The sequence below is a fragment of the Ochlerotatus camptorhynchus genome, unplaced genomic scaffold (genome assembly GCF_037179485.1).
Source record: "Ochlerotatus camptorhynchus isolate MF236.1 unplaced genomic scaffold, CSIRO-AGI_Acam_v1.1 ptg000145l, whole genome shotgun sequence".
NCBI lineage: Eukaryota > Metazoa > Arthropoda > Insecta > Diptera > Culicidae > Ochlerotatus > Ochlerotatus camptorhynchus.
Window position 1 is genome coordinate 129,508 of NW_027040635.1, and position 17,782 is coordinate 147,289.

A 17,782-nucleotide genomic window follows, 5' to 3' on the forward strand; every position below is an offset into this window, starting at 1 on the left:
AAAGTACCCATATTGATGGGTACATATTTGAAATCAAACATCCCTATTCCAAACATAAACTGTTCGGAGTACTCCGGATACTATCGGGATAGAAAAATAATGGATATTGTCCCTATCCACATTCTGTTTTATCCGGATAATTTTAAAACATTTCGATCCGGATAATTTTAAGCAGAGAATTGAGCAAAACTAACAGTTTGTAAGTGTCAGCCACCTCAGTCAGGAGCACTTTCGAGACTCCCTGACTCCAATGGCCTCAGGGTCTGCACGCTTACCGATTGCAATTACGCGGGCAGGGAATGATCGCACGTGACACACAGAAAAAACTCCACAAGCACTTCACTACTCAAGAATAGACATTTATTTCACTTTCCTGAACTTTTATTCTCCCTCTTTACTACCTTATTCTCCCACTTTCTTACAATCTATCTGACCTGGTTTCTTCGTCGTGGCCCCTCGCAACACCTCCACTATGTGTCTTCGATTGTCGACCGCTTGTCCTCGGTCGACGTCCGCTTCCTCTCCACTTTCTCGTCGTGTATCTCGTTCGCGCGCTTGCTGTACGGGGTGACGATGACGAGCACCAGGTTACTCTTCCTGGGCCTATGAGTTGGTGACGAACTCGGCCGGCAGGCAATGACGGTGTAACCTTCCGGTACGTCTACCGGAACTTCACTGCGTACAGGTGAATTGTACTAAATACAGCGGGGTCCTGCTGTCCTTGACTCTCTCCTCACACTTTTTCACTGTTTCCACTCTTACTTGCGTCAATTTAGCTGGCTTGCTTTCTTGATAAACCGTTTTCGCTGGTGGTCTTACGATCAGTCCTTATTAATTTCAAAAATGCGTGAGTCATTGGGTCACTGCTCCAGGCTGTCGGCCAGTGACCCGGGCCATTCGTCGTTCATCGCCAGTTTGTCGTGCCCGTTATCCTCCATTCAAAATGGCCATCTCTATCGCCACCCCCCATGGCCTCCCAACAGGCAGTTGTTTGTCCATCTGGTGGCGGGTTTTTGCAATTTTCGGTGGGGTGGATTGTTGCGTTCTACAGTACGCTGTCCTACCTCTGCCTACTAGGGAGTTTGACAACGGAGAAAACTGCACAACACTCACGAACATTACCTGCCATTATTTTTTACACTTTAACGGAACTAAACAAAAAACCACGATAATCTAAAAAATACTCGAAACAAAGACACTAGCACTTACAAGTTGAACGTACCGTGGATGATTTTTCAATGATTATTTCTTTCCATGCTGAGCCGTTTTCGAATTAATTAATTACAGTCCTGAAAACCTCTGTAGCGTAGTGTTATTTATATCTGAAAAGCGAATTTTCAGTAATTTTTGGAAACAAAAACGATTTTATATTTACCGAAGTTTGTTATAAAAAGTATTGAGCTGCTCAGCTATTGATCCAAAATTTTAAAATATTTTTTTCCGAAAGCTTAAGTTTTTCAAATAAGTTTTGAGTTGACGTTACGATAAAGCAATCGTTTCGGTTATATTTGATTGTAATTACCGAAACGATCGACGAGCACTCAGTTACTATAATCTCGTCACTGAGTTCGGTAAAAAAAATTGAGTGTGTATATTTATGGTTTTTCATTAATCAGCTACTGAACAGTTCCACAGCAAATGACGATTGCATCAGACACTTCTCTGATTTGCATGAAACTTTGCATAATTGTTTGTCATATTTAAGCTAAAATTCAGCCATTTTTTATCTCGCAAAAAAAATAAAATTAAAAGGATAGTTTTCAACAAATCATTACTCAAACGTCAAAGTTGTAGGAAAAATTAAGGTCTTTTCATAAAAAATATATACGATGAACATTGTCAAGTAATTTTGTGTAAAATATTAGAAAACGTATTTGAAACTTAAATAACAAAATCAGACCCTCTTTAATATTTATTTTTTTCTTTGCTTTGTTTTCCGTCAATCTTGTTCTCCGTCGATCTTGCTTTCCGTGCTGAGCTACCAACGCCTGGACCAACGGCTTTATTTCTTATCAGGCGTGATCAGAGATGTTATGCCTCAGAACATCCCGGCGACGCCGACTGGGTTTGTACCTAGGTCTTTTGAGGTGTGAGGTAATCACGCTTACCACTACACCATCGGCGCTGCTAGAAAGCAAATGTTGTTATCCATAATTTTAAAAAGAATGCTGAATAATTTGATCTGCTGATTTTTTTAAATACTTTATTAAGTTGATTTTTATGGTGCCTCATAGCATAGTAAGTAAAGGCACGGTATTACCAAGCCAGAGGCGGCGGGTTCAATTCCCGGTCCGGTGAGAGAAACTTTCGGGTTGGAAATTTTCTCGACTTCCCTGGGCATAAAGTATCATTGTGCTTTTGCCACACAATATACAAAATTCATGCATTAGTATTGGCATCGAAAGCTCTCAATTAAAATAACTGTGGAGGTGCATTTAGAACACTCAGTTGAGAGCCCGCAATAAGCTAATATGCACTAAGCAATAAGCTTCAAATGTGGATAAGAAGAAGAAGTAGAGTGATTTTTAGCCACTTCTATGCTTGAACTATTTTTCGAATTGATGTTTGTAAATAAGCTCGAATATTACAGCAGATGATGGTGATGAACTACATCACCATCATCTGCTGCAATATTCGTATCTTATTTACAAACATCAATTCGAAAAATAGTTCAAGCATAAATTTACGGTAGTTGATTCGGTACAGTTAATATGAAAAAGAGCATACAATAATACCGTCAATTTTTAAAATTTAATATGTATTAAATAGGAAAGATTCTGAATCATTATGGACTTAAGCCATTTGCGCAAAAGACGCCTGAAACTAAGCCAGACATGTCTGCAGTTGTTATGGTCGTTCAATATGATCACCAATGATTCAATTATTAAAAGCTCGCGAGATTTGATCCTCCGCATACGGATGTTGCATATATATTGATATATGGAAAATTAAAGGGACTGTTATATCTGTTATCGAGTTATAAAAAATGTCGAGCTATAGATTCGAGTTGTGAAAAGTTGGCTGTAGGACCAAATCTCGAATTACTCCGCATTTAGTAAAAACCATGAACTGAAAAACTACAATTGTGCTTTACTACAGGTTCCATCGGGGGCATTCCAGTGGTTTTGGAACAGGCAATATGCTCAGTGATGAAGATAGAGCTGTTGAAAGGCATGTTTTGGTAAAAAACTTATATTGTCTCCTGCTACAGGTTCCCCCGGGGGTATTTCGGTGGTCCTGTGGTGTTGAAAATATTGTCAATTGTCCATTTCAAGACTATAAATAGCCTATTATTGAAAAACCATGAACAACCAAACTTCAATTGTCCCCTATTCAAATTTCCCCCGGTGTGGTTCTGCAGTGGCCAATATGATAAATGGTTCATTTCAAGACTACAATTAGCCTATACATGAAAAACCATGAAGATAGAGCAGTTGAAAGCCATGTTTTGTGCCTAACTTACAAGTGCAGTATATCGTTATAACATCTAATCATTTAATAATTCCGAAAATCAAATTTTTATACTTCAACTATTTTGTTTGCATTACTTCTACGTGAAGTTAACGATTTTACATAGTTAATATGATGCCAAATTTCAAAGAACAGACTCAAAGTAGTCATTTTATACGATAGATGAGATGAAAATTCTGTGTGAGGGGCACCACTGGTAAAAAGAGATGATCGCCGATTTGCTCATGTACGTACGATGTGTTCAAACAGTTCTATCGATTGTAAAGCACTCAAGTCGTTATCTGAAGGGAGGCATCTAGTCGTAGGTTTAGGAAATTGCAGCTATTGTTATCTCTACCACGGTATGTGCTCTGTCATCGTAGACTTGACGATCTTGAGGAGACACGGGTAGGGCAAGTGAGTGGAAGCAACCCTGGTTGCAATGAATATGTCTACTTCTTCTGAACTAGCAGTTAGCATAGTATAGATGCTAGGAAACTTACCACAAATATAGAATCCTAAAACAAGTAGCAGTCTCATTATCAATGGTATCTGAAAATAAATACAAATAGTTATTAATAAATCTTTGTCAATTATCTGGCTAAGGCTAGCATTTTTTCGCACTTTAGACAATACATACACATTTTTTCTACAATGCTTTATTTGGTAGGCCTCTGAATGTTACATCCAACTTTGGTGACGAGTTTTGAACGTTTCCTGAGACCTGCCAAGTTTTTACTGGGATGGGTCAGCCACGCCATTAGCACACTCACCATTTCAGGAAGAACTCGTCCTTCTTTACTCAGGGAGCAGAATAGCATTACTGTTAGCCATGTAGCTTCTAAGGGAACATTCATAAATGACGTTACATTGGAGGGAGGGGTTTCAGGTTGTGACCGGCCATGTATTAGTTATAGCAAGATACGTTCTAATCCAATCGTGTATCCTTGTAATCAGTATGCCGTAATTAGAATCAATCTGGCATCAATCCTAATGTGCCAGTTGGCACTACTGCGGTTGGTGGGGTGTTGGACTAAAGTGTTTAAAGTGACACTACCCGAGCAAATTCCAGCATCAAAATGACAGCAAATTGAAATCAAGTTTAGATATCAACATCAAACTGAAATCATAATTTGATTTCAGTTTACACAATTGACAAATTTGATATAGGTATTAGGATTTTGTTTTCATTTTGCTGTACATTTGCTCTTCAGAAGTTTGTTGTTCCGGGTTTGTTTTCATTGCCTTAGCATAACATCAAATTGAATACTTGTTTTGTTATCAACAGGAAAAATGGATATCAAATTTTGTTTTCAGTTTGCTCTCACTGATAGCAGAAATAGTTTTCAATGTAATGTCACAGGAAGATTTTTTTGCTCTCAATTTTGATATTTTAACCATTAAAACGACCAAAACGACAGCAACCTGAGTAATCCTTTGGTTTGTTTTTTCAGTCGATCTTGTTTTCCGTGCTGAGCACCAATGCTGCCGACGTGCCAGGAAGGCAGCTCCCACACCTGGACCCTACCTATCGACCCATCAACTCATGAACCGGGGACCAACGGCCTTACTTCCCATCCGAAGGAAGGCGTGATCAGAGATGTTATGCCTTAGAACATCCCGGCGGCGCCGACTGGGATTGAACCCAGGCCTGCTGGGGTGAGAGCCTGAGTAATCATTATCAGCGAAATCACAACATCAAATTTAGATTTCAATTTGATCTCAGACTTTGCTCGGGTAACGAGCATTGACAGACATCCCGAGTAAAGTCCAGCATCAAAATGACAGCAAATTGAAATCAAGTATTGATATCAACATGAAACTGAAATCAAAATTTGATTTCAGTTTACGCCATTGACAAATTTGATACCTAATGTTGTTTTTATTTTGCTGTAGGGTAGAGCACTACTTCGTCGTAATCGCCCATTTCCGTTCTATCGATCAGAAAAGATCAATAATATCAATGATTTCACGGTGCAAAAATCAATAATAGGTTTGTTCTGATGCGTAAGTTCCAGTTAGAGCGCAGTATATGAATATTTATGCTCATTGTTATTAAAGAAAAAGAAGCGCTCCTAGCGAATCCCCTTTTTCTACGTTTATCCGTAGGACGAAGAAAATCTAATGGCGTTTCAATGCGTTAGGACGGAATTGAAACTCGTAGAACGAATTTAGAATCAAGAAGCAGTGTTAGATTTTAAACAACATCTCAACAATTTGTGACTCTTTATCAAATCCAACGGTACGTATGGAAAGGTGAATGAATTTGGAAGTCATCTGTGAAAGAAATATTCCATTTTTTGTTTAAACTTGTTCAGAAAAGAGAGGTAAAGCGCGGGTTGTACTTAGTAGGACGGAAATTAGATCAAAAACCCTACATTTGCTCTTCAAAAATATGTTGTTGCGGGTTTGTTTTCATTGCCTTAGCATAACATCAAATTGAATACTTGTTTAATTATAAACAGGAAAAATTGATATCAAATTGAGTTTTCAGTTTGCTCTCACTGATAGCAGAAATAGTTTTGAATGTTTTATTTGCTCTCAATTTTGATATTTGAACCGCTAAAACGACCAAAACGACCAAAACGACAGCAACCTTTGTAATCATTATCAGCGAAATCACAACATCAAATTTTGATTTCAACTTGATCTTAGACTAAGCTCGGGATGCTTTCAGATAGTGTGTGTGTTTTTTTTTTTAATAGAGATTGCTGACGTTTATCGTACGCACACTACGTGACGTATACGTATACATAAAATGTTTTCATCGGGAAAAAAAACTTCATAGCGGAAAATTTTCCCGATGAAAACAAATCACTGACACTATCACACTTTAGCAATCTCTATAGAAATTCAACAGAGCCTGTCAATTTCCGCCACAATCTAGACATCTCTTATTGCTTATCCACGGTCGCTTATTAAAGTATTCGCGACTAACCATTATAGCTACTATATAGACTTTAGTAACGCATTTGATCAATGGTAAAAAATCGAAACCTATTACTGTTACTTCTGGAGTCCCGAAGGCTCTTATCTAGGCTATCCTTTGTTTATTTTATTCGTAAGCGACATTTCCTTTATTCTTAAAACATAAAACTTCTTATTTATGCCGACGACATAAACATAAGAAACAAGGAAGATGTTAAGACCTTGTACAGCTGAACGGAAAAAAATGATTTACTAACTATTAGTACAAAAAGAAACACGCCAGTCATTACAATCGTATTAGTTAATCAAGCAATAGCTCATGCACTTCTCACACTCTCAGGGCTAGCTGGCATTGCTAGATCGCTGATCCTCTCTCGATTTACATTGCATCTCTGACAATATTTGAACGATGCCCTGCTAACGGCAATACAGGTGACCTCCTCTCGACACATTTCATCGATGACATGATCTCCATTGACGATAGAGATTAGACTGGGTCATCGTTATATCGAAAAACGCTAACTTTACCTCACCAATCGAGAACAACCCTTTTGACGTATACTACGTCTCACGGGAAGGTACTAGGAGTAAATCGAAAATCGAGTTCGAGTTTTGCACCTCGAACTTTGCGCGTCGTTCCTGTCGAGATCATTGGCTGCTGGTAGTGGCGTCGCCTCGATGGTGCAAGCGCTCCTTGCCTGAATGATAACTACAAATATCGATTACTTTTCGGAAGGACATATCAGGTTTTGTAAACAACGCATTTTATCGTCGGTTTGGCATAACTAATAGCTCACCCCACATACTAACACCACTAACAGGTTGGGAAAATTTTCCCCTATCTGATGGTAGTACTAGCATGCGTGAGCGAGCTACCAGCTACGCCAAATCGTCGATCAAATGCGTTGTTTACAAAACCTGATACGTTCCTTCGAAAAAGTAATCGAGAAATACTTCTTGGGCTGTGTACCAATTGCCGAGTTAAATTTAACTCGTGGTTAAACCGAGTTACATTTTAAAGTTATTTTCAATGTTCCCAAAATGCCGGAAATTGATCAGTTTTCAAACAGAACTCAGCCATGTTTACGAAAATTTAACTTCTAGTCGGTCCGAAATAGCCACGCTCGTATAGCAGGGTTATCCAGCTTTCCATGCTCGGTAATGGCGGCCTGTTTGTATGAATAAATGTATCCTTCACTGTGCTTTTTGACACTAACTGGAGGGCACAACATACATTTTCTTCTGTTCCTGGGAGAGGGAAAGGGAGGGGTCAAAACCCGAACATCCAGATAGTGTCAAAAAGCACAGTGAAGGATACATTTATTCATACAAACAGGCCGCCATTACCGAGCATGGAAAGCTGGATTCCATAACTCATCTGTCACTTTTAACCACGAGTTAAATTAAACTCACTCATTGCGACACAACCTTGGAAGTAAAATTAAGGCCATCCATAAATTACGTATTTTTTTGACCAATTAACCCCCCTTCCCCCTCGGAGCATGTTTTGCAATACACCTAATACATGGCTGGTCCCAACTTCTGAAACCTCTCTCCTCCCTCAACTACTACGTTATTTATGAAAGTTCCCTAATCATTGGGCAACACTGAAAGACAGCAGCACACACCACACAAAATGGGTTGGACATTTATGCAAAATTTCGGTATTGATAGTCAATATTTCGCAATCAGATCATTTTAGCTTGAAATCCCTCCATTTAATTCTCGGTACATCTTAAATCTATTGATTGAATTTAAAAAAAAATGGTTTTTTTAAGATTTCGTCTAGGATTTCGTGCGTTTTGTGAAAAATTTTGCATAAGAAAACGGGAACGGGGTGTTTCTGTGGTAATAAGAAGGATTTTCCACAGATTACAGTTTTCTGTACCAGGCACTGAAATTATCAGACGGTACCTCTATTTATGCTTTTAGATTAGCTATGAAAGTCCCTCCTACTTGGAAAATTATGCTATAGAACGAATTATACAACCCCAGTTTTTTTTTTCATAATTCTTCAAGTAGTAGTTCTGAAATTCGACAGTGAGCGTTCAAAAGGGCCTACTTGTAATGTTCGATTCTCTTAATCGATTTTCTGTTTACAACTAAGCGAAACAATTAATCATTTTGTCAAGCTTCTGCATTCATGTTCTATCAGATGTCACTGCTGTTATTCGCAGTGACATGTATCGGAAACAGCACACAATGACACAATATGTTTTCCGTTAATTGTTCACAGAGGACACTGCAGTGCTTAACATGTCTGGTACCTCTATGTATCCATTTAGATTAATATTCGAAGTCCCTCCTTTTTTACACATTCTGCACACAAAATAGCTCACCCTCACAGAATTTCCCACCGATTTTTATGAATGGGGCGGGGCAGAAAGTATCTTTTGCGGAGAATATGTAAAAAAGGAGGGATTTCAAATGTTAAAGTAAATGCGTTTATAGAGGTACCAGACATGTTTTGTAGTGTCAGGTACTCTATTTTATAATCTGTGAAAGGGAAATGACAAATCGAGTGTCATCAAAATACAAGGCATGTTGAGAGATTAAGGTCGTGAGAGCAGGTGTCGTGTCGCAGGTAAAACCACAAACGAAGTGACAGACGGAGCGGCTCGAAAACTTTGGTGACTAACCTGCTATTGCAATTTTTCAGTGTACCACATTTCAACACCACTACTACTGGATTGTACCACATGGCAACACTACTATTGGATTGAACTAGCATTTTCACCAAATGTACTAGAATATTTTGGTTCTATCTCTTTCACTCTACTCAAAACTGAAATGCATAAAAAAATGACAAAATGATACGCACTCTTTGCACACTGTCAAAGAATCATTGTACACAAAATCAACTTTGTTCAAATCAAAACAAAAAAACTAACCCATCTGGTGGATGATGGCACAAGCTTATAAGAAAATTCTATTACAGTGAACCACATTATTTTAATGGATTTCTTCGCCAGTAAGTCGTCTGTCACTTCGTTTGTGGTAAAACTGTATGGGAAAAAATCGTTATTTTTTAGTTGTAGCTTGTTTAACAATAATTTCCGGGAAAAAAGTGAACGACAAAGTCCCTTACTAATTTCTTTAGATTGTCGTTCACTTTTTTTGAACTGAATATGCACCAAAAGCAAATTATTCCCACTTCTCTCAATTTCTAAATGGGGATTTTTATCACTTTCTACCAGCGGAACAGCGCCATCTCTGTGGAAAGTGGTCGGACGAAATGATTAATTCAAGTTGAACATTGCATTAGGTCCAAAGTAACACTGACAAAATTCTCTTCGTCGACTTTCTCCTTGCATCCACTCGGCTCAGGTATTTTCAGCACACATATAGATAAAAGAAGTTTTTATCTAGCATTTAATACGAGAAACACAACAAGAAACGATTCTGTGCTCAAGTTATTAAGGCTGTGTTCCATTTGATGAATTTTTACTTAAATTTGACAAAAAAATTTTTGACGAAAATTTTCAAATAAACCTGCTATTCCAGCAGACTTATTTCTGACAGACAATGAATCAATTTGACAGACGCTTTCTCGAAAATCGGCCGATGTACAACAGAAGGATTTTTGAACATCTTAATTTATTTTCGAAGTTTCAAATCTAAGTGAAAATGTTCCAAATGGAACACAGCCTTAGTATTTTTTTATTTGTTCAATCGGTAGATAAAAGATGTACCGAGAACTTATTCGAGGGATTCATGGCTAATTGATATCATCTTGATAAACTATGAAATGTTGCATAACATTGATGCAAAATTGTGCACTCCGTTTTTGTGTGTGCATTTATTTTTAGCGTTTTTAAAGTTGAATCGCTGAGGATCAATTTCATTACCATAGAAAAATTTCAAGAGTACAGATATCAGCTCTTACAAAACTTATAACAAAGAAACTGGAACTTCACGTTTGTTGCAGTCCAGTACACAAGGAGCTTCAATTTTATAAGTGATGTCACAACCGTCCAAGATTTGTGTCCTAGAAATCTTGAAGTGACAGGGAATATCAGCCATCATGACGGTCATTGTTGGACGCTTCAATGAATCACATGAAGAAAGCCTTACTCATATCTGATTGTAATTTAGGCACCAAATTAAATAGAATATGTGTTCGCATTTTTATGAGGTTACCAAGTTTTACTAAGCAGGAAATCCAAAATATGTACATAGGACCGAAATCATAGGTTACTTCTACTGTATTTTAAATCAATATCTAGAAAAAATACACGAGAATTTCACTACACAGCTTAACGTAGTCTACGTCAACCCTGCGGTCATGTTTTGTACACAACCCCACCAATTTTTTTAGTTCCATTTGGAGTCCCAAACAACTGTGCAAAATTTGGGGACGATTGGTTGTAACTCGGCTTTCCGCATAGCGTTTTAAATTTGTATGGAAATTAGTATGGGAAAATCATCTTTCTTGCATTTTTATCCCTAGCGACCACAATTTTGCATGAACTATGCAACTAAGTATGTACAAATATAGTCCAGGAAGTGCCTAAAAACTTTGCCAAAGAAAGTATGGTGCTAAAATGAATTTAAAAAAAGTTACAACTATTCAAATATGTATGGTTTGAATTAAACACCAAAAATTCCTTATTCTGCCAACACTGCCGGTGTACCAATGGGAGTCAGATTCCCAACCAGTGTTGGGAAAATATCAAAAAATCAAAAATCAGAACGGCCGAAACTCATTAATGATATTGAGATATCAATATCACGTAACACAAAAAATCAAGACTGATTTTCACCACCACAGGCAGCAAGAAAATGATTTCACCTCAACCAATATCACTAACCTCTAGTTCTCCTGTTTTGTACGTATTCGCTCTATCATCTACTTCAAAATATCAATCTCACCAACGATTGGTGTTTCCATTTTTTTTAGAGCCTCTGTGCCTTTACCTATAGAGACTACCAACATTCTGGGGCTCCTAAAACATTGACGCGAGACTAGCAAAGCAACCGCAATTTATTTATTGATAAGCAAATCCAAAGGGCCTTACCGCTATTGTAAATTTGTAAATCAGCCAAAATAAACTAAGCATTGAAAACCGATTATTCATCAATTCGTCCACAGTAGAACTAGTAGATAGATGAAGGCTTTCACTTTGTGAAAATGTTCTGCTGTAGGGAGATTTTATTCAGAAAAAACAATCCTAATCAACAAATACAATAAACGAATGATAACCCGGATGCGTAAACTATTCCACAAATGGTTTGGATGATATCCCGAACACGTTAAGCTCCTTTTTATGGTAATTTTTATTAGGGAATGCATTTTATTTGTATTTAACTATGTTTAAAGTCATATAGGCCCCTTGGGTTTAGACGACGGGTGATACACGCTATTTGAAAACTTCACAAATTTGAATAAAATCCACCCAGATCAATCAAAACTGAAACTACCCAAAAATTGGTAAACTATGTTGGGTACTCATCTAACTCAAGAGCAATATACGAAAAGAGTCTAACGAGCCAACAACAAACAATGACATCCTTAATAAAATGTGTATGGTTATTTTGCTTAATGACTATGTTCAGGCTATCATCCAATCCATTCGTGGAATAGTTCTATCAATTAGGTTATCGTTCGGGTATGGTAGTATTTATTAGGGTTTGCACATCAGCTTCCCATGAATTTTTGCATACATGAAACTAAATACACTATATGGTGGAGAAAACTTTCACTAACAGATGCTGCTGTTGGTTTTCGGTTTGCATGAATGAAAACTAATCCGAAATAAACCCTCGAATAAATCGTCATCTAGTTATTTTTAACATTTAGTAATTAGGCTCGTTTCACATGCTGCTCTAGAATTTTACACGTGGTTTTCAACACTGGGTTACAGTTTGACAGTACAGTTTACCCTCAACTTTTGATGGCCTAAAGAATGTTTGTTTTGTTTAATACGAGGTTTAATATGGTTAATTTTGTTCTTGTTTTACATCAGTTTATTATACAATGCATTTTTTAAGCAATGCTTATTCATTTTTTAAGCAATGCTTATTCAATTTGGCAAGATCAGGTGAATGCAGCTGAAGATATAGCGAAGAGCAACCCGAAAAAAAAAGTACAGTGAAATTTTCAGTGGAAACAATGCTCTAACATTAATATTTATTGTCGACAATAAAAATGATTGTTATAATGTTGTACTCTTCCAAAAACGGCAAAACTGCTATCAGCTGTACAATGAATGTATATAATAAAATGTTGTTACAATGATTTTTATCGTATTTTTCATTTATTTTATTGTTAACATGATTCGATCATGAACAATAATGAACAACTCTATTACAATAAAAATTGTTGTTACATTAAATATTGGTGTATTTTCATTGTGGGTTACTTCACAACAATAAAAATAAATCTGATTGAAGCATGCAGACTATGAGAGGGTCAGCAACACTGCCAATGTAATTAAGATAGGCGCTGCTCGTATGGCTCTGGTTTTGATAGTTCGTTTGGCTCAAAACCAGGCAGTCCGCGTCCGCTCATATCTTATCCTAGACCCTCTCTAAAGCTTAATGGAGACCTTTTCCGTGCAGTCAATAATCACACAATAATAATAAAAAATTCCACCTCTTGAAGATGTCAGGAAAGAACTCTCAGGTGGAAGCATATTTCATGGGCGATTCTCTCCAGTCGAATGCATTAACTTATCAACGACGCTCAACCACCAAGGAGACGTGACCTAGGGATATCGAGCGCAGGGGAGTTGGCCTGCATTTCTCACAAGTTCCGGATCGAATCTCGATCCATAACCAGTAAAAAAAGGACCACCCGTAACAGACATACCACCCCCTTCCCTTCCCGGGGCAATGTTTTATTTTTTCGTTTTATTTTTAAAGTCGATAAAGTAGATATGTCAAGCCAACACATACACTCTAAAGTACACTGTTATTTTTTTTAATCAATTAATTCGCCAACCAACAGTAAAATAACAATAATATGTAATGTTATTGAAAAAAAATTATATGGGAAAATCACGAAAATTTCATTGTTAAGATACTTAACAACCCCCCTTTTTTATCGTAAATTTTCCATTTACCATGTAATTTACTGTTTTGTACAACATAAATCAAGGTAAATTTATTGTAGACGTAACAATATAAATCATTGTTAAGACAATAATTTTCGTCTTATTGTTACATTGTTTTTTAATATATTTTTGTTGTTATTTTTTTCGGGAATCCTTGCCGCTAAAATATAAGAAATACTGTAGTTCGATTTCTCTATCAATTGGTGTTGATGGTGACTCTGTAGCTCTTTACTCCTATGCTAAAATCCATAAGCAAACGTCAGACAGTGTGTGAAACATGCCGGACTTTGTACTATCCTTTCACTCCACAAAAAAATCCTATAAGAAACTGTCAATCTTTGCTAGAAGAGACGATTTATCCGAGGGGGGCGACACATCTAAATCTCAATCAAAAAATCTCACACTAGCGAATCAATCTTCGATAAATCTTCTTGCATTTCTCGCATCTACATGCATAGCGCATCATCTTTTTCCAGGAAATCTTCAGAATCGTCATCAATCTTCTTTCTATCTACTCAGCGTGCGAGCAGGCAGCCACAGCACAACACAATCTTTACTGCAGCGTAGATAGAGTCGTCCCCCTCGGATTTATCGACGGTGTAGGATAGAAAATACAAAAATACGGGGTAAAATGATCCACTGGCATTTGTAGAAGTGAGATCATCACAATTCTGTTAATGTATACTATTGTAGGTGCAGAATACGCATCGAATGAAAGACCTGTCCGAAGTGATTGGAAGTTTGATCCAATCTGCTTTTGTAAACAATGGATTCAATTGCCGATTTCTCGCAAATAAAAGCTCACCCTCGCAAACTAACAACACAAAAAGGTAACTTAATGAGGTACCTTAATAAAAGAATTACCATAAACGGACGATAACCCAAATAATAGAACTATTTCAAAAATGGTTTGGATGATACCTCGAACACGTCGTTAAGCAAAATAAGCATAACAATTATATTAGGGTAGTTACCTAGATTATGCTTTTATTCGCGAGAAATCGAAAATTGACGCCATTGTTTACAATAGCAGATGCACCTAAATCTGAAATCATTTCAAATTTATGCTGAATTGAATGATATAAAGAAAGTATTTAAAAACATGAATTTATTGTTCAATTTACACCACTATGTTCATTTTACTCTTACTTCCCCTATACAAGAACCCAAACAAAGAACAAAAAGGAAAGGAAAAAGTGCTGAAGAATCTTGCATTGAACCAGACCCCCTTCACTCTTGGGAAATTATAGAGACAGATAACAGCGCTGACGGTTTGTGACGAGACAACGTTGAACTGCAGCGGTGGAAGAAAACACGCACACCAACATCACGAACATGTACGAACCCACACAACTGAGCGGACGGTACAGCGCAAATCAAAACACGAAGCGGTGTTATCACTCATCGTCATCATTCAGCTTCGAATACTTCCTCGGCTACTTCTGTTTGCGTTTGCTTTGACCGGCGTTAACAAATACTTCCTACGTTATAAAATAGGAAAGTAATGATTATTCCAACGTTTTTTTTAAATAGAATCCGTGCTGCCTTGGCCAAAGAAGACGGCATATTTTATTACGTTTAGCAATGATTTCGATACGTTTCCAGTGGCTGGGGTTTTGGAATAATTCAGTGCCAACATTTCAAAGGGGCGTAATTGCATTTGTAAACAATGGCTTTAGCCGTCGATTTCTCGTGAATAAAAGCTCACTCATGAAAAATAATGACACCAGCAGGTAGAGAAATGTTTCCTCTACCAGTTAGCATTGTCATTTTGGAGAGGTAAGATTTCATTCACGAGAAATTGATGGCTAAAGTCATTGTTTACAAAAGCAATTACGCCCCTTTGAAATGAATTCTTGAGAGAGAGTGAATATGTTTCCCATGTTTACTTCTATGCTTATTAAGATTATTTTGGGCACCAGCTCCGCAAATTACTATTAGAGATTTGCATCTTATAGTACGTTCAGACTACAGAGTTATAACATGTTATAGCGCTATCTTGATGGTGGTTTCTGTATTGCAATTATTTGACAACCGTTATAACATGTTATAACTCTCCAGTCTGTACAGTGTTTTACTGATACCGGTGGTATATTGGAAACTCTTTCGCTCGAAAGCAAAACATATTACAAGCACATCCTGATGCGCGCTTGAATGTATGATTGTTTTCTCAAGTGTTTCTGTTGCGTATAAAGTGGTAATGATCGAAAATCGGAGCAATCAACTAACAATGTCGTTTTCGTTTTTGCGGTGTAGCACTGGTGTAGTGTAAGCAGGAATAAGTGCGAGTCTTTGACAGCTCAACATCATTTGTTTGTAAACAAAAGTGCATGTGTAGCACCGGTGTAGCTACACCGCAAAAACGAAAACGACATAAGAATCTTGCTATTGCAATATAATGATGATGACTTCGAGGATGATATCGTCTTTACTCGGCTGATCATCAACGTCCATGTTGACATCTGTCATGCTGACACCTGTCAGTTATTGAGCCCTAGTGGTGAAGTTGGCGAGCAACTCCCAACAGTTTCAATGTGCACTCAACAGATGGCACTGCGATCACATAAGGGTGGTCATTGTATGACTTGTATGAGGAATTGATTAGTGGGATATCTTGTTAATAAGATATCTTTGATTGAACCTCACTTACGCAGCGGATAGCAAGCAATGAGGGAGGTTGATATTGAGAATATAAAATCACACTTGAGAGAGCTCGGAAATCGCCTCTCAGCAATATCAAGGGTGCTTGCTCTTTGATATTCCAGTGTGATATTGGAACAGAATATCAATGATGATTTTTTGCTGCGATGATACGTGATATTTGATTTTTTTTATCTTGATTTTACCAACACTGTTCCCAACTGAAAAAAATACCGGAGTTTCTCATCTTGCCGATTTGGTATAAAACAATTGATCTATCACATATGTGTAGTTGGAGGGGGGGGGGGAGTAATAATAAATATACACCGCCTCCTCACTCATATCAATAGAAGTGAAGTTTCAAACTGAAATAACTTCGGATTTTCTTATGTTATCGATTTGGTATGTTCAGATGAATTATAATCTAATAAGCGTAGGGGTTGTGGGCTTACTATATGCATTTTTAAAACGAAATTTGTTGTAGTGCAAATATTTAATATCCACTTGTTCGTTCATTTGTTAGTGAGGAGATGTTGTTTGAATTATTAATCCAACTGCTACATTATTTCGATATAAAGCTTTTGTTTGAAATATTACACTGCCATTCGGGCCACCCGCATATAGAAAACACAGAAGTAGTCGTACGTCAAAAACCAAAAACAGGAGAAAACGTAAACTTTCTTCACCAGTTTCGCCTCAGACACAGGTACATTCGGATTTTGCTTGTTGGGCTAACTATAAGTGGGCTACGTTTTAGTTGGGTTCCCAAGTCAAACGTCATTTCTAACAGTGCTGATTCCTTTTAGAAATTTCGACCGGCTTCATGCAAAAACCGGCAAACTAGTGGAGTAATGATACAGATTAACGAGTTGCTTCCTTGATGGTTGCCAACGATATGGCTGAATGAGGGGTGAAGCTAATTTCTGACGTATCAAGAGATCCATCCGAGCCCTAGTTCAACAGCAATATTTGCTTCAGGGGATAGAACAGCATCGAAAAGAGTACCCTGAGAAATCGTAGAATATATTAAAATGAAATATAATCATTACAATCCAATAACATTTACAGCCAATCGTCCCCAAATTTTGCACAGTTGTTTGAGACCCCAAATGGAACCAAAAAACATTGTTCTGAAAAAATGATCATGATGACCCATCCTAGTAGGCATCTTACTTCGCACTTCCTCTTGGACAATCGAAGATCACGTGATCCGGCGTTTCGTCCACGTTGCCAAACTCTGGCACGTTCCGTGTCCAAAGCGAGGCAGGAATTGTGTCAGGTGGAAGTTTACTTCACCATGTTTTCTCCCCTCTCTCACCAATTTCCGTACTCCTCTGTTGTCTCAGGGTTGCTTCCACTCATTCGCTATAAAAAAAATGTTTTTCGAAATTATGAATTCATTCCTTCTTTCATTCTCCATTCCTTTATTTTATGTCGGTCTCTGTTCAGCAATCCTGCCAATCACCGACGGACATCGATTGCCATTCATTGACGGCAATCAAATGTGCAGCAAGGCAGCTTCCACACCTGCGTAGGATATCGCACCCATTCAACACACATGGACCGGGACCAACGGCTTTACTTCCCTTCCGAAGGAAGATGTGACCATAGATTTTTATACCTCAGAAAAATCCCACTGACCTCGGCTGGGATTGAACCCAGACCCGTTGGGGTGTGAGAAGGTTGTCACGTTTACCACTAGACCACCG

General features: G+C 37.7%; 1 protein-coding gene across 1 annotated transcript in view; it reads right to left on the minus strand.

Moving 5' to 3' along the window:
* The window catches only part of Dscam3 (Down syndrome cell adhesion molecule 3), a 138,252-nt gene extending 127,020 nt beyond the window's left edge, over positions 1–11,232 (minus strand). The window contains exons 1-2 of the mRNA XM_065221604.1: positions 11,190–11,232; positions 3,954–4,002 (exon numbers count right to left, since the gene is read on the minus strand). Coding sequence (XP_065077676.1) covers positions 3,954–3,990 — 37 coding nt within the window. The 5' untranslated portion in view covers positions 3,991–4,002; positions 11,190–11,232. The remainder of the gene's footprint in view (positions 1–3,953; positions 4,003–11,189) is intronic.
* Between the last annotated feature and the right edge of the window lie 6,550 nt (positions 11,233–17,782).